The 23186-nt window shown below is 37.7% G+C and overlaps 1 protein-coding gene across 1 annotated transcript in view; it reads left to right on the top strand.

Moving 5' to 3' along the window:
• TET2 (tet methylcytosine dioxygenase 2) overlaps positions 1–17368 on the top strand; it is a 129355-nt gene extending 111987 nt beyond the window's left edge. Inside the window, exons 9-11 of the mRNA XM_061164277.1 lie at positions 7330–7467; positions 10196–10550; positions 12532–17368. Of these exons, the coding sequence (XP_061020260.1) occupies positions 7330–7467; positions 10196–10550; positions 12532–14027 (1989 nt within the window). The 3' untranslated portion in view covers positions 14028–17368. The remainder of the gene's footprint in view (positions 1–7329; positions 7468–10195; positions 10551–12531) is intronic.
• Positions 17369–23186: the final 5818 nt, after the last annotated feature.

The raw sequence follows: 23186 nt of genomic DNA, 5'->3' as shown, positions 1-23186 counted from the left end.
ATTTCTCACATATGCATGTTTTTCCTTGCTTTAGTCCTTGATTTCATAAAATCTTATTGCTAAAGTTAAGCTTCATTGGGTCTTCACAGCATTTCTTGTGTCAGCTCCATGATATTAGAATATATTTTCTTAATTTAAATACATCTTCATATCTGCCAGTAGATTTGTATTTCTCTGTCTTTTCTATGATTATCTTACTACTAAAGTTTAGGCCTGAATTAGCAGGCTTAAATCTTAAAATCATGTGCTTTCATCATGTGTGGAGATGACATTTTAGACCAAGAGAACTTTCTATGACAGTGGAAATATTTCCTGTTTAGAATGGTAGTTACATGTGGTTACCAAATACTTGGTATGTGGATAGTGCAATTGATTTAATGAAATTTTCATTTTAATTAATTTAAATTTAAATTGCCACATGTGGCTGCTAGCTACCAAATTGAACAGCACAGCTTTACACCATCAGAAAGTCATCCACTTAGAACTGTCTTCCAGACAGATTAATTTCCAGTAATTCATTCACAGACTCCTGCATGGTGTTTCTTATAAGATGACATAAGTCTAAAAACCAACTAGATTTTGTATCATTTTTATTCAAGGAACAGAATAAAGCAAACTAGACCACAACATGGACTAAATAGTCACAAACCACTGGTTTGTGAAATATAGTGGTTGTTTACCTTTAACTAGTCTCTCAAAAATGCTGTATAAACCTAATAGTAAATAATATTCAAGCCATCACAAACTTTATCATGTTATGACTTCAGCTTCTAGCCATGGTAGATTAACAGAAACTGATTTACTTTCACACATTTTAAAAAAAGAAAAAATACACAAAGCAGTAGCTTTTAGATATAAGATAATAAGAAACTCAAGATACTATCACTACAGAGAAGGGAATTTAAAAAGGTAAACTTCCAATTACCCCAACTTGCTTCCTAAAGAGCACATTAGGCTTCAGGCAGGAAGGAGGGACCTACACAGACCCCACGATTTTCTCTGTGTTAGGATAAGAAGTTCAGAATTTGGTAAAAGTGCTGGAATTCACAATTCAGAGTCCCAAAGAGGAGAATGCTTCATTGAGAAGAACTCCAGAGATCTGTAGAGTCTTCAGCTGTGTACTAAATGTTGCACGCATGTGAAGAGATTACCAGGGAAAGAATGGAAAGAATCATCAAAAGAAACAGGCGAAACAATCCTTCGATTTTATGCAGGACTTGGAATAGTTATTGTTAATACCATCCAGAAGGAAAAGACACCCTAACAGAACAGATACTAAATACAGTATCTAGAATTTTCTGGCCTTGGTAACAGAAGTAGATTAGGCTGTTCTGGTTCCATCTAATAATATTTAAAAGCAAGACTTGAAAGGATCAAACTGATTCCAACAAACTTAATGGGGGTGGGGGGTGGTCTTCCCAGTGGCAAAGAAACCGTCTGCCAGCGTAGGAGATGCAAGAGATGTGGGTTTGATCCCTCAGTCAGGTAGATCCCCTGGAGGAGGGCATGGCAACCCACTCCAGTATTCTTGCCTGGGAAATTCCATGGACAAAGGAGCCTGGCGGGCTATAGTCCATGGGGGTCACAAAGAGTCAGACACGACTGAGTACATACACACAACAGCATCTCAGAACAAAAAAAAATTTTTTAGCTAGAATTAATAGTATCTAGTAACTCATCAAAAATTATTAGGTATACAAAGAAATTAGAAAACATGACCCATAATTGGGGGGGGGGGGTGTGCTTGGGTAGGGAGCAATCAACAGAAATAGTTCCAGAAATGACATATGATAGGAATATATTGACAAGGGCATTAAAATCACTAATATTTCATTTGCTCAAGACAATAGAGGAAAGTATGAGCATGACTTTAGAAACAGCTAAGAAGACATCAGACCCATACTGAACTTCTAGAGATGAAAAATATATATAATATCTGAATAAAAAATACAGTAGATAGAATTAACAGCAGATTAGTGAGCTTTAATATGTGGTGATAGAAATGTCCCAATGTGAAAGAGGACAAGCAAAACTGAAAAAGAAAATGAATTGATCAAATGCCTATGGCACAGTATTATTATCCTAATATAGTGTAATTAGAATCCCAGAAGGAAGACAGACAATATTTTAAAATATAATGGCCAATTACTCTTCAAGTTTGTTCAAAACAATAAACCCATTGATCCCAGAAGAAGCTCAGCAAGCCACAAATACAGGTTGTGTGTGCGGGGGGAGGAGATTAATAAAGAAGGCTACATAAAGTCACATTAAAATCAATAACATGAAGAGCAGATGGAGGAGGGGAAGAAAAGACATTATTTATAGAGAAAAAAATTATAAGAGGCATAGAAAAATGCAAGAAAAAAAGATAGGAGAAACATCTTTAAAGTACTGGGGAAAAAGAAAACAAAACTATTAACCTTGAAATCAGTAAAGACTCTAAAAACTGAAGGCAAAATAAAAATTTATTTTCAGACCTACCAAAGCTGAAATAATTTTCCACCAGCAGACTAACACTTCAAAAATGTTAAAGGAAGCCCTCTGATAGAAAAATACTAGATAGAAATCTGGATTGACAAAAAGGAATGAAGACATCATAAATAGTAGATATTTAAGAAAAAACACTTTTTCCCCTTATTTAAAAAAATTTTCTTTAAAAAAAAATTTTTTTCTTTAAAAGATAATTTGCTATTTTAAAATATATTTAAAATGTAATTTAAGGCTTATAACATGTAAAAGTGCAGAAGCTGGGGAATTGGAAGTATATGGTTGTAAGATTCTTATATATGGAATAGTATAATACTACATGGATGAACTATTACACTGCACTATAAACCTTAAAATAAGCAGCCACTAAAAAAAGTGTATAGTCCCCCAGTAAAGAGATGAGAATAGAATCCCAAAGCATTTTTTAAAATATGGAACCAAAGACAAAACAAATAGCATATGGTATATTTAATCCCAGTAATATAAAAAAGCCATATCAAAAGTAAATTTTTTACCACTCCCAACTTAAAAGGCAGAGCTTGTGATATTGAATAATCACACTGATGCAAAACAATTATTTAAAAAGGCAAGAACCAAGAAATATTGTACTAATGCCAATCAAAAGCTGGAGTGATATTAATAGCAAGGTAGATTTCATGGCATAGAATATTATAAAGATCATTTTATAATGATAAAAAGGTCAGGTTAGCAAGAGAACATAATCCTAACTATGCATATAATAGTTTCAAATTATATTAAACAAAAACTGATAGAACTAAGAAATCTCCAACTGCAATTAATTCTCAGTATATCTTTCTCAATGACTGTTAGAACAAGTGGACAGAAAATTAATAAGGGAACAGAAGACTTGAACAACACTTTTAACCAAACGGATGTTATTGACATGTATAAAACTCCCCACACAATGACAGAGTTAACATTAATTTCAGGTGTACAAGGATGATTTACCAAGATAATTGTTTGGTGACCTGGAATATTAACTATCAGTAAATTTAAAAGTCACAAAGTATGTTCTCTGACCCTACAAAGTAAAAATCACAAATCTCAACAAAGAAACTATTTCAAACTGAATGAAAATGAAGATGTGACATTGAAATTTGTGGGATGCAACTATGAAGCCTTGCTTAAAGAAAGATTTATAGCATCGAACAGTTATATCAGAAAAGTATAAAGCCTCAAATCAGTGATCTTCTACCCTATGAAACTTGGAGAAAAGGAGCACTTTTAGCCTTATAAGAAACAGAAAGAAAGAAAAGCAGAAGTTAAGAACCGAAATCAATAAAATAGAATGCAGAAAAAACAAAAAATATCAGTGAAGTCAAAAGCTATTTCTTTGAGTCAGTTTAATCAAGAAAAAAATAGAAGGTACAAATTATATCAAGAATTAGAGATGAGAAATCACTGTAGATCCTACAAACTAACAATAGAAAACATTATTAAAACTTTATGAAAATAAAATCAATGACTTAGATGAAATCAACAAAGTCCTTAAAAGGCACAAATTACTAAAACTTACTAAAAGAAAAAATAAATAGGACATGGAAGAAACTTAGATGTCCATTTACAGATGAATGGATAAAGAAGTTATGGTACATATATTACTCAGCCATAACAATGGACACATTTGAGTCAGTTCTAGTGAGGTGGATGAACCCTGAGCCTATTACACAGAGTGAAGTAAGTCATATACATTACCAAATGTAAAATAGATAGCTAATGGAAAGTTGCTGGATAACACAAGGAGCTCAATGCAGTGCTCTGTGATGATGTAGAGGGCTGGGATGGGTGCAGGGTGAGGGGGAGGGTGAGGACATATGTATATTTATGACTGATTCACACTGTTGTATGGCAGAAGCCAACACAATATTGTAAAGCAATTATCCTCCAATTAAAAATAAATTTTAAGAAAGAAAATAAATACCACAAATACTTCTGTGTCTATTAAAGAAATTGAATTTGTAATTAAAAACTTTCTCAAAAAGAAAACTCCAAACCCAAATGATTTCCCTTCCAAATTTCACCCATTATTTAAGAAAGAGATAACAATGGAAATTCTTCTAGGAAGTAGCAAAGGAGTGAGACTGGAAATATCCTGATACTAAAATCAGACAAGGACATTAAAGAAAAAATAAAATCCAGTGATCTTCATGAATATTAATATGAAAGTTCTTAACAAAATTTCATGCAAATACATCCAATAATGGTGTAAAAGGGATAATTCGTTATGATCAAATGGAGTTTATTTCAGGAACAGTTAGTTCATTTAACAGTCAAAGATCAATTGATGTGATTCACTATATTAACCAACATCTTGGGGGGGGAAATATCTCAACAGAGAAAAAGCATTTGACAAGATTTAACATCCATAGAAGGAAAATTTCTCAGCCTAATAAAGGTCATAGATGAAAAACCTAAAGCTAACATGAGTAATGGTGAAAGACTGAAAACTTTACCCCTAACAACTGAAGTGCTTAGTGGTTTTATGACATGGCAGTAAGTTAAAGAAGCATTTCACTCCTTAACTTGTTCAAGGTAGAACTGTAATTTGCTTTACTCTATTTTGTGACATGATGCTTTTTAATGTTATTTTGTGATAAAAAGTGAGTGTTTGCTCAGTTCTGCCTGACTCTTTGCACCCCCATGGACTATAGCCCGCCAGGCTGCCCTGTTCATGGGATTCTCCAGGTAAGAATACTGGAGTGGGTTGCCATTTCCTACTCCAGAGCATCTTCCTGACCCAGAGATCCAACCTGGGTCAATCTGCATTAATCGAATCTGCACTGCAGGCAGATTCTTTACCATCTGAGCCACCCATCCATTTTGTGGTGGGATCATGCCTGTTATCTAAGGTAGACCTTTGACATCTGTGAAAACTCAATAAATGGAAAGCTAAATTTAAAAAACAAAAAAACATATTACTCAGCATAAGAAAAGGATGTCCATTCTTACCACTTCTAGTTAACATCTTTCTTTTAACTTCTCAGCTCGGTTTTACTGTTTGTTGAGAGTGTTCTCTGTGCCATGTTTATAAACAGAAGTTTAATATACAGTTGTCAAACAGTAATAAAAATACATACATAATTCTTTATCAAGTGGATGTTTGCTTAATAAAATTCAAGATAGGTTTTCAATTTTCATCTTGGCACCTAGCTTTTTTGGCATCCTAATTTTTTAAATTGAGGTATAGTTGATTTACCATGTAAGTTTCACATGTACAACATGGATATTCAAAACTATTAAAGATTATACTTCATTTATAATTATTGTAAATTTTTAGCTATATTCCTTGTGCTGTATAATATATCCTTGTAGCTTATGCTATTTAACATCTAACTGGAAATTTTAGACAGTGCAGAAGGCAAGGATACAGATTCAATATGAAGAAATAAAACTGTCCTTGTTTACAGACAACATGTGTTACATGGAAAATTCCAAAGAATCTACCAAAAATACCTCCTAGAACTAATAGTCTACAACAGTTGCAAAATATAAAAAGCAATTATATTTCTATATACTAGCAATAAACAATTAAAAATTGAGATGAAAACCTGTAGCATCAAAAATGAAATTCACAGATACCTATTTGATAAAACTGTACAAGACCTATGCACTGAAAACTACAAAACACTGCTGAGAGAAATTATAGAAGACCCAAATAACTGGAAAGATATGCAGTGTTCATGGATCACAAGACTAAATATTATTTAAACGTCAGCTTTCCCAAATTAATCAATGGATTCAGTACATGACCTACCAATATCTTACCAGGTGTTCTGAAGGAATTGACAAGGTGACTCTAAAATATAAAGAGAGAAGTGTAAAGAACCCATAGTAGTCAAATATTTTTAAAGACCAAAATTTGAATATTTATACTCCAGGATTTCAAGATTTACTACAAGTCTACATTTACTACAAATCAAGACAGTTAGTTATTGTCTACACACACACACACACACACCCCAGTACAGTATTAAAAACAAAAGATCAGAATAGTCTGGAAATAGATTCAACATGTATGGTCAAGTGATTTTCAACAAAGACAATTCAATGGGATAAGTATAAACTTTTTCTACCCACTGGTGTTTGAACACTTGAATATCCATATGGAAAAAAAAATTCTTTGACTCTTATTCTCACACCCTATATAAAAATTAACTCAAAATGGATCCATTTGTATAAAATTCTAGAAAATGCAAACTAATCTCTAGTGACAAAGCCAATCAGTAGCTTGTGCTTGAGAAGAAAGTCATGTGGCTCAGCTGGTAAAGAATCTGCCTGCAATGTGGGAGACCCCAGTTCAATCCCTGGGTTGGACGATCCCCTGGAGAAGGGAAAGGCTACCCACTCCAGCATTCTGGCCTAGACAATTCCACAGACTGTATACTCCATGGGGTCGCAAAGAGTCGGAAACGACTGAGCGACTTTCACTTACTTACTTGAGAACAAAGTAGGAGGCATGAAAGTAAAGAGGCATGAGGAAACTTTGGGGAATGATGGTTATGTACATTATTTTGTTTGTGGCAATGGTTTCATATATATATAGTGTACTGTTTGATATACATATTAAACAGTACACTAAACAGCATATATTTAAAGTATGTCAATGATATCTCAATAACACTGTAAAATAAAAACTTTACTATGTCAAAGCATTTGCCCCGTTTTGCCTCATTCCATTGTGTTTTGGGATATAAAATATAACACAAAGGAATTTTTTGACCTGCTCATTATACCCGTCTTATACTTTTTTTGTCAAATGTGTGCCTAAGAATTTCAAATGCCTAAGTACTTCCCACTCACGGACACACTTCTGTTTTTCAGATTGAGTACGAACACAGAGCACCAGAGTGCCGTCTGGGTCTGAAGGAAGGCCGCCCATTCTCAGGGGTCACCGCGTGTTTGGACTTCTGCGCTCATGCCCACAGAGATTTGCAAAACATGCAGAATGGCAGCACACTGGTAGGTGGGGCTGAGGGGAGGTCAGCAGCATGTGCTATTGAAGAGCAGAGGACGGAAGTTAGCAGCATTTAATTAGCGTGATCTGCTTCCTGCAGATGTCATTGTAGAGGCCAGTGTTTTCATGAATGATTGCTGTTGCAAGTGACCTTATTTGGCATAACTAGTATTCATATAACAGGTTGGCATATCACATCAGTGGAAAACTGTTGAGAAGTACATGAAAATCATGAAAATTCTTGGTACTAATCTAAACTGGTGACTAACTATGGCTAGCTATAGTTGGATGTCAAAAAACATCTTTCAGAATTTAGTATCAAATATCTGGTAAGTTATAATCAGTTCAGCAAAAAGTCATACACAAGCCAAGATACCAGTCTAACTTACATAGAGAAGATATATGAAAAATGAGTTGCCATTGTCACAGTAACTACTATAGAAGGTTCAAAGTCCAAAACAACCTATTGTAGCTACATATTACAGCCAGTGAAATGAATTGGCCTTAACTGGAAACTTTGCCAAGGGGAGAAAATGGACCCATCTTAGGAGGGAGCAGTGTGTTCTACACCAACAAAACCCAGGCTGTGGCCGTGCACCCAGAGGGATGACCCAGGATGGAGATAAAGAATGAAAAAGCTCAAGGACAGAAATTATACATTAATCAACCCAATGAGTCATCAGTTCGTGAGATTCTGATGGCAAACATACTGGAGTGGTTTGCCATTCCCTCCTCCAGAATGCCAGAGAATTGATACCTTCAAACTGTGGTGCTGGAGAAGACTCTTGAAAGTCCCTTGGACAGCAAGGAGAGCAAACCAATCAGTCTTAAATCAACCCTGAATACTCGTTGGAAGGACTGATGCTGAAGCTGAAGCTCCAGTATTTTGGTCATCTGATGCGAACAGCTGACTCATTGGAAAAGTCCCTGATGCTGGGAAAGATTGAGGACAGAAGGAGAAGAGGGCATCAGAAGATGAGATGGCTGGGTGGCATTACCATTGCAATGGACTTGAACTTGGGCAAACTTCGGGAGATGCTGAGGGACAGCGACACCTGGTGTGCTGCAGTCCTTGGGGTTGCAAAGAATCGGACATGACTGAGCAACTGAACAACGAGTCATCAACATAAAAATAAGTGTAATTGAGGAAGATGAGACCTGACATGGAAAATATAAGGCAGGCACCATAGTTCTATTACCGAGGAGAGAATAATTCAGAGAGGTAGTAGGCAGTAGAAGTAATTTGAGAAAGCTGGTGTGAAATCTTTGTTGAAAAGCAGAGAAGGTATTGATTAATACCTATGATTTAGAGCAGGGCTTGGACACTTTTTCTGTTAAAAAGCTTTGCAGGCCACATAGGTTGTCTGTAATATTCTTTGGGTTCTGCCCAATAAAAAGTTCTTTAAAAATGGAGAAAAAAAAAGAAGATGATTCTGAATTCACTGGCCATACAAAAAACAGACTGCGAGGTGGATTAGCCGCTAACCCAAGCTTGCTGACTTCTGATCCGGGAGAACAAACACGAGGCTTATCATCTACAATATCTTACATCATCACTAATCAGGTATTGAACATCTATCTGCTCATTTGGAGGCGCTGCTAGATTCTGGGGAGTAGGGGAAATAAATGATAGATGGAGCTATAGTTGGTTCTGAAGATAACCAGATTCCTCTTCAGCAAGGAGCTGTAGAGTAGGCAGAGGAAGAAAAAGTATTTAAATGGAGGGGCATTTACCTCTGATAGATTGCGATTTCTGTGAGGTTCGATGGAAGGCTGCACAAGAGAAGTAGAAGTGAGTAGGGATAAATTGTGGGAAAGGTGACAGATGCTCAGAGACAAGGATTTGGGATGACTTCTGTGTACCATTTTAATACCATCACATGTTAAACTTATTTACAAACATAAATCTAACCATCACATTCCTTTCAATCGTGACTTTCAATGATTTTTGTTACCTTGGGTTTTAAATAACTGTGGTCACATTTTCTCTGTTAATTAAAAACACTGAATACTCAAAGCTAGTATTTCAAAACCAACCAACAGTCTTTCAAAGCCAATGTGATTATGGCCAACCAAAGGAAAAAAGTACCATCAAGTTATCAAAGCAGTAGAAGTAGCTTTTTCCCTTTTTAGAAAAGAAATGAGAAAGAAGAGAAACAATAAGCTAGATTTCACAGAGTATAGAGGAGAGAAAAGAAAGGTTAAACAGCATTATGTTACATATGAATCAAATCTTCAATTTTACATTATTTAGATTTCACTTGGGTGCAAATTTCCTAAACACAGGTAAGGAGAGTTAGGTGTGAAGAAAGATGTGAAATTTCTTTGTGCACAAAAGTATGAAATGAGGCAAATGTGATATTACCAGAAACAGAGGAAGTCGTTTTGGTGGGGGAACCGTAGTTTCTTTTTGAAGAGGCTTTGCCTCTAGCACATCTATTTTGTAAGTGTGAAAAGTGGAAGATTGCTACACTTTGGGTACAATACAGTTTTTTCCCTTAGAAATGTCTGTGAGGAACAGGGTCACTAACAATTCCTGATAGACTCAAAAAAAAAAAAAAAAAATGAACTTATTTATCTTGATGTACCATTTTGATGCAGTCTTCATTAATAACAGACAAACACGGTTTTATGGTAACAAACCAGTCTAACCTAAATACTGAGGAGAAACTCACACTCACCAGTTTTCATTTGGACTGAAACTGAAGCTGTGGTCTCTTACTTCTCCGCCAGGTATGCACCCTCACTAGAGAAGACAATCGAGAAATTGGAGGAAAACCTGAGGATGAGCAGCTCCACGTTCTGCCTCTCTACAAAGTCTCTGATGTTGATGAGTTTGGCAGTGTAGAAGCTCAGGAGGAGAAAAAACGAAACGGTGCCATTCAGGTACTGAGTTCTTTCCGGCGGAAGGTCAGGATGTTAGCAGAGCCGGTCAAGACGGGCCGACAGAAGAAACTAGAAGCCAAGAAAGCTGCAGCTGAAAAGCTTTCCTCTTTGGAGAACAGCACAAATAAGAGTGAAAAAGAAAAGTCAGCCTCATCTCGTCCGAAACAGACTGAAAATGCAAGCCAGGCTAAACAGTTGGCAGGTAAATCCAGTGTGAAGCACTGTAGATACATGTGTTAGATGACACTTATTTTAAAAGTGAACATTGTTGATTTTGGAAGCTTAAGTTCAGCCATGGTCTTCGTTCTGTACCAGAATTTTCTCTAAGGTAGCAAGGCCCAGGCTTTGTTCTTGGAGATGTAATAAGATGTTGTACCATTAGCCCCAGTTTGAGGAAGAAGTTTGGATTTTGTTCTCTAATAAATGGCAGAGTTTTATGGTAAGTGACGTGGTGAAATTAGTTATTAGCAATGACTGGCAAGCCAAACTGGAGGTAGAGTAACTGATAGTTTGGAGACCAATGCAGTGAACTGAGAGGGAGATAATAAGAGCTTGAATTTTGGTGTAGTGAAGATGATAGAAGCGAATTCTTCCAAAATGATTATCAATACATCAGTGACAAACCATTAGAATGCAGAAGAAAAAATAGTTAAGGATGACTCTAAAGTTATTAACCCAGATAATAGTACTATTTATTGAAATATGGAAGGGGGAGGGCAGGAGAATGAGATACCTTTCCTTAGCCAGGTTGAGTCTGAGGTATGCAACCAGGCTGCACATATAGTTCTTATAAAACTTTTACCCATCAAAGTAGATCACATCTATAGTTATAGCAATAGAGCATTATTATCAATGCTAAGTGAATATTCTCTTTCTAAAGGTTCTTGCTTTATGACTATAGTTAATACTCTAAAAAATAAAATCATACAACATGTTGTCCATATCCAAATTTAAGAGGTGGTATTGGCCTAGCTGTAACAAAAGAAAAATGTTTATCCTTTGCATTAATATCCTGCTTTGCTTGGAACCACCCATCTCTGCTTCACTAAGGTGAATCTCCCTATTGATTGATTTGTCTCTGAATCTCAGAGATAAAACTAAGTAATTTAGAATCATATGTCAAAGATGTTTAATAAACATTTGTTGATAGGTTGATTTACACTAAGTAAATCCTATCCACTCCCTGATATTTCCTTTAAGTTAGCTATATAGTATAATCAATAAGAACTTTGCTCTAGTTCCTTCTAACTGGCCTCTGCAGTAATCATTTCAGTTCTCAGAACTGCCATTGCAGCTCCATTTATCTGTTCTGATCTCATATCACTTTTTTTTTTTTAAGTGAAACAGAAGTATGATTTTTACCAGTTTCACACACAAAGCTGAAAGTTTCTTTAAAGTTCTGTCTACAACTGTGTGAATTTCCTTCCTGGAAAGCATGCTAATGAAACAGAGTTTGCCAATTGTATACGGTGTTTTGGGTATTTAAATGAATGACATTTTTTTTTTCTCATAGCATTGCTAAATCTTCCATAACAAATTTTCTTGCTCCTTCACCCATTTAACATTGTTTGCCAGGCAATGGAGAAATAAAGTGAAATGAGACATGATCCTTTCCCTCAAGGAACTTCTTTACAGTGAAGTGAAGAAAGAACTAAAAATGGATAATTCCAGCATCCATTATATATAATTCCAGCATCCAGTATATTATGACTGTTGCTTTATCTGACTGATGTTTGCAGTGACCATGACCAAGAATTACAAAAGCGCTAGAAGCGGGGTTTAGAGAAGGCTTCCTTGAGGAAGGGATGACTGTGTCGAGGAAGGGCAGGGGGGTGGGGAGGACGGGGCAGGGCACTTCCAGGAGACAGCGTGGCATGATCAGAAGCGCAGAAGCTCCAGAGCACATGATGCTCTCGGTAGAATGGCTTTTGGACGTTTTACGATATTTCCCACCACTCACCCAGTTGTGCCGTTATGGATTCTGCCATTGTATTTCTAACGCTTTAGACACAGAAAATTATGCATGACGATGATCAGAGAGCTCTGATGTTACTCTCGTCCTTGTTTGACGGGTCTTGCATAATTCTAGTCCTGGTTCTCACATGCATGTAAACATCCTCGCTGGCTTTCATAAAATGATAATCAAGCATATTTGCCCCTGCTCTCTCTTATCCTGTCCACAGAACTTCTGCGACTTTCAGGACCAGTCATGCAGCCGTCCCAGCAGCCCCAGTCCCAACCCCAACTGCAGAAACAACTTCCGCAGCCGCAGAAGCAGCCGCCACAGCTGCAGCGACCCCAGCAGCAGCCCCCGCAGCAGCAGCCACATCACCCCTTAACTAATAACTCTCAGTCAGAGTCGGCCAGCTCTTACTCTTCGTCTGGATCCACCAATCTGTACATGAGACGGCCCAATGCAATGAGCCCTTATCCTGGCTCTTCGCACACTTCAGATATTTATGGAGGTGCCAACCCTGTGAACCTCTATTCCACCTCATCCCAAGCTGCAGGTTCCTATTTGAATTCTTCTAATCCCATGAGCCCCTACCCTGGGCTTTTGAATCAGAATAACCAGTATCCATCATATCAATGCAATGGAAACATATCAATGGACAATTGCTCCCAATATCTGGGCTCCTATTCTCCCCAGTCTCAGCCCATGGATCTCTATAGGTATCCAAACCAAGACCCTCTCTCTAAGCTAAATCTGCCACCCATCCACACGCTTTACCAGCCGAGGTTCGGAAACAGCCAGAGTTTTACTTCTAAATACTTAGGTTACGGAAACCAAAATATGCAAGGAGATGCCTTCAGCAGTTGTACTATCAGACCAAATGTACACCACGTAGGGACATTTCCTCCTTATGCCATGCATGAGATGGATGGCCACTTCATGGGAGCCAACTCTCGATTACCACCCAATTTGAGCATTTCAAACATAGACTATAAAAACGGTGAGCATCACCCAGCTTCTCATTTAATCCATAACTACAGTGCAGCTCCGAGCATGTTCAGCAGCTCCCTTCATGCTCTGCATCTGCAAAACAAGGAGAACGACATGCTCTCCCACACGGCGAATGGCTTATCTAAGGTGCTTCCGGGTCTCAACCACGAGAGAACTCCTTCTGTCCAGGAAGGCTTGCAGAAGGTACACGAGGCTGGCAGTCAGGAAAAGCAGCCTTCGGCCTCCGAGGACCACGATGAGGTCTGGTCTGACAGCGAGCAGAGCTTCCTGGATCCTGACATCGGAGGAGTGGCTGTGGCTCCAACTCATGGGTCGATCCTCATCGAGTGTGCAAAGCGCGAGCTGCACGCCACAACCCCTTTAAAGAATCCCAACAGGAATCACCCCACCAGGATCTCGCTTGTCTTTTACCAGCACAAGAGCATGAATGAGCCAAAACATGGCTTGGCGCTCTGGGAAGCCAGAATGGCCGAGAAAGCCCGTGAGAAAGAGGAAGAATGTGAAAAGTACGGCCCGGACTATGTGCCCCAGAAAACCCACGGCAGAAAAGTGAAACGGGAGCCCACTGAGCCGCATGAACCTTCTGAACCCACTTACCTGCGCTTCATCAAGTCCCTTGCTGAAAGGACCATGTCCGTGACCACAGACTCCACAGTAACTACATCTCCATATGCCTTCACTAGGGTCACGGGGCCTTACAACAGATACATATGATGTCGCCCCTTGAGTTGGTTACCTCATTTGAAAAGACCACAACCAACTTGTCCGTTAGTGTAGTTCTCATGACGTGGGCAGTGGTGCAAGGACACAGTAATCCTGACAAATGTGGTGGGAGGAACCTCGGCTCACCAGCAAAACAAGAGGTCGTCTCACCATAGCACTTAATTTCCACTGACTCCTAAGTGGTCACAGATGGAATCTAGGCAAAAGACCAAAGCATTCTATGCAAAAAGAAGGTGGAGAAGGAAGTGTTCCACAATTTACATTTTTAAACACTGGTTCTATTACTGGACGAGATGATATGTAAATGTGATTCCCCCCCCTTACAACTCTACACATCTGTGACCACTTTTAATAATACCAAGTTTGCATAGTCATGGAACACAAATCAAGTACTGTAGTGTTACAGGGGCAGGAATCTTAAAATACCATCTGGTGCTGAATATACAATGTACTGAAATACTGGAATTATGGCTTTTAAACATGCAGTTTTTACTGTAATCTTAATATTAACTTTTATTTATCGAAATAGCTACAGAAAGCATGAATAGACAGCAAAACACTGAATTTGTTTGGAATGTTCTAAGAAATGGTGCTAAGAAAATGGTGTCTTTCACAGTTGAAAATTTAATGCCTTTATATCATCAAGATGCTATCAGTGTACTCCAACGCCCTTGAATAATGGGGGTACCTTTTCATTCAAGTTTTTAATCATAATTACCTATTCTTACACAAGCTTAGTTTTTAAAATGTGGACATTTTAAAGGCCTCTGGATTTTGCTCATCCAGTGAAGTCCTTGTAGGACAATAAACGTATATATGTACATATATATATACACATATGTATATGTGCACAAACATGTATATCTATAAATATTTTAAATGGTGTTTTAGAAGCACTTTGTCTACCTAAGCTTTGACAACTTGAACAATGCTAAGGTACTGAGATGTTTAAAAAAAAAAGAAAAAAACGTTTACTTTCATTTTAGAATGAAAAGTTGATTTTTTTAAGGAAAGCTTTTAAAATATTTTTGCTTTTAGCCATGCATCTGCTGATGAGCAATGTATCCATTTTTATTACAGCCAGTTAAATCCAAAATGGGGCTTACTGGATTCAAGGGAATACATTAGTCCACAAAACACATGTTTTCTGGTGCTCATCTCACATGCTATACTGTAAAACAGTTTTATACAAAATTGTATGACAAGTTCATTGCTCAAATATGTAGAGTTTTAAGAATTTTCTATTAACTGCAGGTAATAAATAAAAGCATGCTACAGACTCAACAAAGCTAGTTCACTTAAGCCAATGCTATTTTATGGATCTGTATGGTTCCCTTTGGTGAACCAAATGGCATTCTGCCTTTGTGTTGATAATTGTACATTTTAATGTTGTCATTTCTTAGCTTAAGTGTCCTCTTTACCAGAAAGATTGAGCAGACTGATGCCTGCGTAAGATGAATAAACAGGGTTAGTTCCATGTGAATCTATTAATTAAAAAAAATTTTAAAAACAGGCAGCTGGTTTGCTGTGGTGGTTTTAAATCATTAATTTGTATAAAGAAATGAAAGAGATGTATAGTAAGTAAATTAAATTGTAAACAAACTTTTTTAACGCAATGCTTTAGTATTTTAGTACTGTAAAAAGAAATTAAATATATACATATATATATAAATATATATATATATATATATATAGATTTGAAACAGAATTCACATCATGATGGTGCTACTCAACCTGATACAAATATATCATAATGTGAGCTAAGAATTCATTAAAGGTTTGAGTGATGTTCCTACTTGTCATATACCTCAACACTAGTTTGGCAATAGGATATTGAACTGAGAGTGAAAGCTTATAGCATTGTGTACCATCATTTTTTTCCAAGGCTTTTATTTTTTTTTTAGTTAAAAAAAAAAACATACCTTTTTCCAATACTTGATTTCTTAGCAAGTATAACTTGAACTTCAACCTTTTTGTTCTAAAAATTCAGGGATATTTCAGCTCATGTTCTCCTTATGCCAACATGTCACCTGTGTTCATGTAAAATTGTTGTAGGTTAATAAATATATTCTTTTTCAGGGATTTAACCCTTTTATTTTGAATCCCTCCTATTTTACTTGTATATGTCCTGATGTAATTAAAACTAATCTTGTAAATCTGTTGGCTGTTTTTATTGTAAAGAAAAACATTTTAAGAGTTTGGAAAATCCTTTTGACTGTTTCAAGCAGAAAAAAAATACATGAAAATAGAATGCACTGAGTTGATAAAGGGAAAATTGTAAGTCAGGAGTTTGGCAAGTGGCTGTTGGCTAGAGTCCTTAACTCTCTAAATAAAAGATGTTTTGATCCTGTAATCAATACAGGTACAGATCCACAGGACTTTTCCACATAAGAAAAACACTTAGGGGGATGGCGTGCAATCAACTGTACAATTATGTCTTAGTCTGTGTACATTTTTGCTTACTAACATTTCAAATAAATTCTTAATCAATGGAGGCTTTTGTGTTTTATTGTCCAAATCTTCATGGATTTTTTTTTTTTTTTTTTTTTTTTGGTCAAAACATGGCTTTTGTCTTCTAAAAAATTTTTTTTCTCTAGTTTTTGGCTATGACCAGTTTACAAGCATTTCAAGAACATTTGCTTTATATATGTCAAACTGCATGATTTGAATGTTTTGCATATGCCATGTATCTAACCCCAAATATTTGGTTACTACATGCACATTTGTTGGTTTTGAGTCATCCATCCCTAGATGAGTGAATATTTGGTTTCTGTACCAATCCACTGTCATTTGTCAAACTGCTGGCCAACAGAGCAGGAAGTATAGTTTGGGGAGTTGAGGAGAGGCTAGGTAGGAAGGAGAAGAAATTAAGTGGCATATTGTAAATATCAGATCTATAATTGTAAATATCAAACCTGCCTCAGAATGAATGGAAAGCAGATCTCCAATTTGCTTATATAGGAATATCAGGTTGACTATATAGCCATACTTGAAAATGCTTCTGAGTGGTGTCAACTTTACTTGAATGAATTTTTCATCCTGATTGACGCACAGTGGTGTACAGTTCACTTCTAAAGCTAGTGGTTAACTTGTGTAGGAAACTTCTGCAGTCTGACACTAAGATAATGAGTTCTGTGTGCATTTTTCTACGCTTTTTTTAAAAACTTATTTTCATGAGATGTTTGGTTTGTCTATAAAAATCTGAGGATGGTTATAAATACTGTAAGTATTGTAATGTTATGAATGCAGGTTATTTGAAAGCGTTTATTATTATATCATTCCTGATAACGCTATGTGAGTGTTTTTAATAAAATTTATATTTATTTAATGCACTCTAAGTATTGTCTTGTTGTTGACGTTTCTGTTCACTTCCTGAATTACTGCCACCTCAGTGGGGCAGAAAGGAAAGAAAAACAGTAGCTTTTTAAAGATACTTTTTAGATGGTTATTCTTAATAGTAAACTATATCTAAGGTAGCATCCAAATAATTAAGGCCAAAATATTTCTATGATTGAATAGCTACTCAGCTGACTTTTTTTTCAAGCTTATTCTTTAACCTACGCACTTTTCACGTGTAGCCAGTGTCAGGAATGGAGTAACATTCCTCTGAGGACCTCAGCTGACCATCCCTCCTGGTGTACAGTCTCTGCACCATCAGCGGCAGCAGGGACCCCAGAGTTGAGTTCACATTGCTTAAGTCTAAGGCCAGCCCTTTTCTCAGATTCTCATTTTCCTCTTCCTGACCGCTCTTAATGGAAAGTTCCTCTCCCTGCCGATCAGAAAGGCAGGCAGTGTTAGGAAGTGGGGAGGGGTGGCCTGAGAAGCCCCAGACAAACACGCATGTCCGCATGCACCCACGTGGCTTCAGGAGGCCGGAAGCCAGGTTGTCCTGCTCTGTATCCCTTCCCTGTCCTGTGAACCACTCCTCACACAGCCCCTGTGCGCTCCTGCTGAACACTGCATAGAAACACAAGATAGCAAGCACAGTTACACGTTCTAATTACCTCGAGTCTTCCAACTGTCGTCCCCACCCCTTCTGAAACTGGTAGAGAAATCATTTACATCATGAATGAAGTAAGGAATTCTTTCTCATATTTTTCTGTCAAATAGTCATTCTTGAACCCAGAAAATGACTGCCATTTAATAACCTTTGAACTCGTTGCCTGGGTGATTCCTCTAGCATTCTACTCAAAGCCAGGGTGTTAAGAAGCAACGTCACCATTAAAAAGCAGGAATCCAACCATTTGTGGGTTTTGTTTTTGTTTTTAATTTCTGAAGATGTTGTCAGCTCTCATTTCACAATCCATCCTCTGGCTTAACCTTGGGAACTTCTAGCTCTTCAGGTTTGCTAGCCTGCACTGTTCCAGGCAAGGGGAATTTAAGATTCTTTGAGTGCAAAAGCTCTTCCTGCCAGGGGCCTTCCTGATCTCACTGGCGTGGCAGAGGCTGGTGATGCCAATGCCCCATAAATGAAGGTGTGGGCCACTTTGCTGCTTCCGAGCCTGCAGGTGGACTTGAACCAGGGAGACAGCTGCCAATGACAGACGAGCCAGCGTCAAAAGCTTTATTGGCCACTTGCCTCCTCTGGAAATAACTGCCAAGAATGAACCTTTTCATGCCAGCAGGCATGCCCACAGCTGCCGGGTCACACAGGACCCCTCACTCCTTTCCTCGGTCTCTTCAGTTGCTCTAGTGTAAAAACCCTCCTGCTTTGGGTAATTTGAGCTTCTATTCCTTTCCATCAGCTGTGTAAGAACCAAATTCAGTGAGAAAAGACCTTATTCATCCAGGCAGCTACTGTTCAAGCTGCAGAGAATTTTTAATTGGTTTTGTGGGTTTAAAGGCCACCTGGAGGCGAGTGTCCAGCATCTTTCTCAAATCAATGCAATGGGAGAGTGCTGGCCACAGGAAGACACTTGCTAACTAACTTCAGTCTCAGGCTTTGCAGTAAGGGGTGGGGCACTTCCTCCCTGCCTCCCTCCCGTGAGAAACACACTCTCGAGTTGTTAGAGTGGTGAGAAAATGTTCACAAAAGATGCCCAGCAGAGAATTAGCAGTAATTATAGATTATTTCAGTTTTGCCAGCACTCTTCAGTTTCGAAGAACAAAGGTACTTTTGTTCCCATATTCTCGAGGCCACCTGCCTGCATTTCCCTCTCTTACAAGGCAATTTCTCACAAATGTCTTTGCTCCCTCTCGAAACATTTCCCTCTTGAAAGGAGCCACTCTTTCCCTTGCATGTATGCTGCACAAATATGCTTTCTTCCTTTTACACAATTTCAAAAGAATTTCTCGACTCAAATTGACATTTTACTCTCTAATCAATTCTTAATTCAAACTGAAATGAGATTTCTCCTTAGGTGTTGAGTAAAATAGTAGTTACACAGAGATACTCTACTTCTTCCCTACCCCCACAAGAATGAATTCGGATCATTTAAAATCACTGAATTAAGGATTTCTAGGCGTATTCACTGAGCACTTGCCTTATATTCCTTGCACAGAAGAGTCCCATTAATAGAAATCTGGGTGGTGTTGCTTGAAACTTGAGATGCCCCTGGTGGCCTAATGCCTCTCTCACAAGCAGCTCTTGCCTGAGGCTTTAAGGAACATGATGAAGCTCCAGCAGCAGTATAGCAAAAGGCATCAGGCTTTGGATGCAGACTAGCACTTTTACTGGTTAAGCCTCATCTGTAAAAATCAGTAAAACAGTGCATTCCTCACAGGGATATGGTAAGGATTAATAAGAATCTAAAACTTGGAGTGCAAACTAGAATAAACGGTTACTTTTACAAAGTGTTTCCTCTCCCTCCCTCCCCTTTGCTTCATGCTTCATGCCAGCAGGTGCATCCCACTGATCACGCCCTGGTGACTGACTCCTCACCACAGGACCTGGAATCCCTCACCCTTGACCAAACAGGTTTGTGTAACAGCATATGAGCTCTTGATCATGAAGCACCAATAGGACCTCAAAGCCAGAGGGAAGACAGGGACAAAAACAAGAAAATAATTCTCTGTCATATACTCTTATTAAGCCTCAAACTGATTTTCAGGGTAGCAAATCATCCCAGAAAAGAAAGTAAAAGTGAAAGTCCCTCATTCGGGTCCGACTCTTTGTGACCCCATGGACTGCAGCCCGCCAGCCTCCTCTGTCCGTGGGGATTCTCCAGGCAAGAATACTGGGGTGGGTTGTCATGCCCTCCTCCAGGGGATATTCCTGCCCCAGGGATGAAACCCAGGTCTCCTGCACTGCGTGCAGACAGATTCTTTACTGTCTGAGCCATCAGGGTATAGTAAATAATTCCCTGGTGACTGTGTAAAAATTCCAGTAGTTGGAACGACATCACAATTTCTAAGATACTAAATACACATCCAAGACCAATAGAAAGCTCAAACAATTTGAGTTAAAATCAGAAGGGAAAAAAAAAAAATCAACCAGAGCATAAAATAAATGACTGAGGAAATTATATTTGTATTTCCTTTCCTTACAATATCACCTACTAACAGGTATATATTTCATGAAATTAATGTCTATAGCATCCATGTTTCAAATATGTGTATTTGAATAAAATATTTTAAGGAAGAATATATTAAAATGAAAGATTATGTTTTAAATATTATGTACCACTGATTAAATTTTCATTTTTATACTCCCTCAATGATGACTTACAATAAAGAACGATAACTGGGTTCAAACCCTGGCTCTACATTACTAGTATGCAACCTTAGGCTATGCGCTAATCTGTCCTCTATTTTCCTCAATTTACACATCCCCAAAATGAAAATAATAATAACTATGGCACAAGATTGTTGTGAGGAATAAATGAGTTCATCAAACCAACTAAAAAAAAGTCAGATATTATGTTAATTAGTTGAGCTAAAGCTATAATTTCCTAACATAGTGGTTTTATTTTATGCATGTTGAAGTCATTAATGAGAAAAAGGAAGTACATTTCAACTTACAAAATCAGGGATAAGCAGATTTGAATGAGATCTTAGAAATCACCTTTTCCGCCACCCTGGTTTTGTATAATCATTCATTCATTCACCCATCCGTTGAGAAATATTTTAAACCTTTACTCTTAAAGCTGGTTTCAAGTGCATTTCTAGGAGTTAGGCATCCAGCAATGAGCAAAACCAATATGTCTCTATCTTCTTGGAGCCTATATTCTAGTTAGGAAAGATAGACACAGAATAGAGTATTAATAGATAAGTGCAGGAGGAAAAGTATGGCAAGTTAAGGGGAATAGGAGCACTGCTTATTGGGAGGACTGCTGGATTTTCTAAATAATCAGTAGTCAGCCAAGGAAGTTTTACCGACAATACTTGAAGATGAAAGTCGTGTGGGTATTTGAGAAAGAGTATATAAGCAGAGAGAAAAGCAGGAGAAAAGCTCTAAAGTTGTAAAACTCAGAAAAGCTGTGGCCAGACCAGAATGAGCCATGAAGAGAGTGGTGAGGATAAGGTCAGATGGTGGCCTTCACTCTAAGATGATGATATTAGAGGGTTCTCAGCAGAGGAGGAACATGACCTGATTTGTGTTTTAAAGGGCAATTCTGTGTTAAGAGTGGATTTTAAAAAGTAAAGACAGATCTAACCTCATGAAGTTAATTGGTCATTTCAAAATTTTAATCCAAAACATTCTTCTTCAAGACAGGTAATCATTAAACTGTTTAAAACCAAAGAAAAAAAGAATTTATAAGAGGCAAGAGACAAATATTTTCTCCCATCAGATTATCAGTGGATTTCTCAGCAAAGACCTTACAGGCCAAGTGAGTATGGGGATGATACAGGCAAAGTGGTAAAAGAAACTGCCAACCAAGAATACTTTACCAAGCAAAGTTGTTCTTCAGAACTAAAGGTGAAATAAGACCTTCCAGAATAAACAAAAGCTGAGGGAATTGATCACCATTAAACCAGCCTTATAAGAAATGCTGAAATGAGTTATTTGAGGTGAAAGGAAAAATTGCTAACTAGTAAAGTGAAAACATAAAAGTATATCACACATTGATGCGGTGTTGTGCTGTGCCTAGTCACTCAGTCCTGTCTGACTCTTTGCAACCCCGTGGACTGTAGCCTGCCAGGCTCCTCTGTCTGTAGCAATTCTCCAGGCAAGAATACTGGAGTGGGTTGCCATGCTTTCCTCCAGGGGATCTTCCCAACCGAGGGGTAAAGGTTAGCATACAGTCATATTCCGAATACTCTAATACTATAACATGGTGATGTGCCGTTTAACTCTAGAATAAAGGTTAAGTCATAAAAGCATAAAAATAGCTCTAGGCTCAACAATTTGTTAATGGAAGCACAGTAAAAAAGATGGTGGGCTTCTCTGGTGGCTCAGTGGTAAAAAAAAAAATCAACTGCCAATGCAGGAGACACAGGTTTGATCCCTAATCCAGAAGATTCCACATGCTGTGGAGCAACTAAACTTATGCACCACAACTATTGTGCTCTAGAGCCCAGGAGCTGCAGCTACTGAACTCACGCACCACAAATACTGAAGGTTGCACACTCTAGGGCCTAAGAGCCACAACCAATGAGCCCATGTGCTTCAACTACTGAAGCCCAAGCTTCCTAGTGCCCGTGCTCTGCAATAAGAGAAGCTATCACAATGAGAAGCCCACAAACCATAACTAGAGAGTAGTCCCCATTCTCTGCAACTAGAGAAAATCTGCATGTAGCAATGAAGACCCAGCACAATCAAAAATTAAATAAATTATTTTTAAAAATGGAATGCTGCAAAAGCAGTTCTAAGAGGGAAGTTTATATATGCATATATTAAGAAAAAAAGAAATATATCAAACAAACAGCCTAAGTTTACAATACAAGGAACTAGAAAAAAAGAACAAATGAAGCCCAAAGTTAGCAGAAGCAAGGCAATAACAAAGATCAGAGCAGAAATTAATAGAGACCATAAAAAACAATGGAAAAGATTATTAAAATTAAGAGCTGATTTTTTTTTTTGAAAAGATAAAGAAAATTTATGAACTTTTAGTTAGACAAACTTTGAAAAACTGGAAGAGGACAAAGACTCGGAATCACAAAAAACAGAGGCGATGTTACAACTGATACCCCAGAGATACAAAGTATCATGATAGACCATTTAAAAAAGTTACATGCCCAAAACTGGATAATGTAGACCTGGATAAATTC

This window comes from Dama dama, chromosome 17 (genome assembly GCF_033118175.1).
Source record: "Dama dama isolate Ldn47 chromosome 17, ASM3311817v1, whole genome shotgun sequence".
NCBI classification, from domain to species: domain Eukaryota; kingdom Metazoa; phylum Chordata; class Mammalia; order Artiodactyla; family Cervidae; genus Dama; species Dama dama.
Note: the sequence above shows the minus strand (reverse complement) of the source record. Positions and strands in the feature narration are given on the sequence as shown.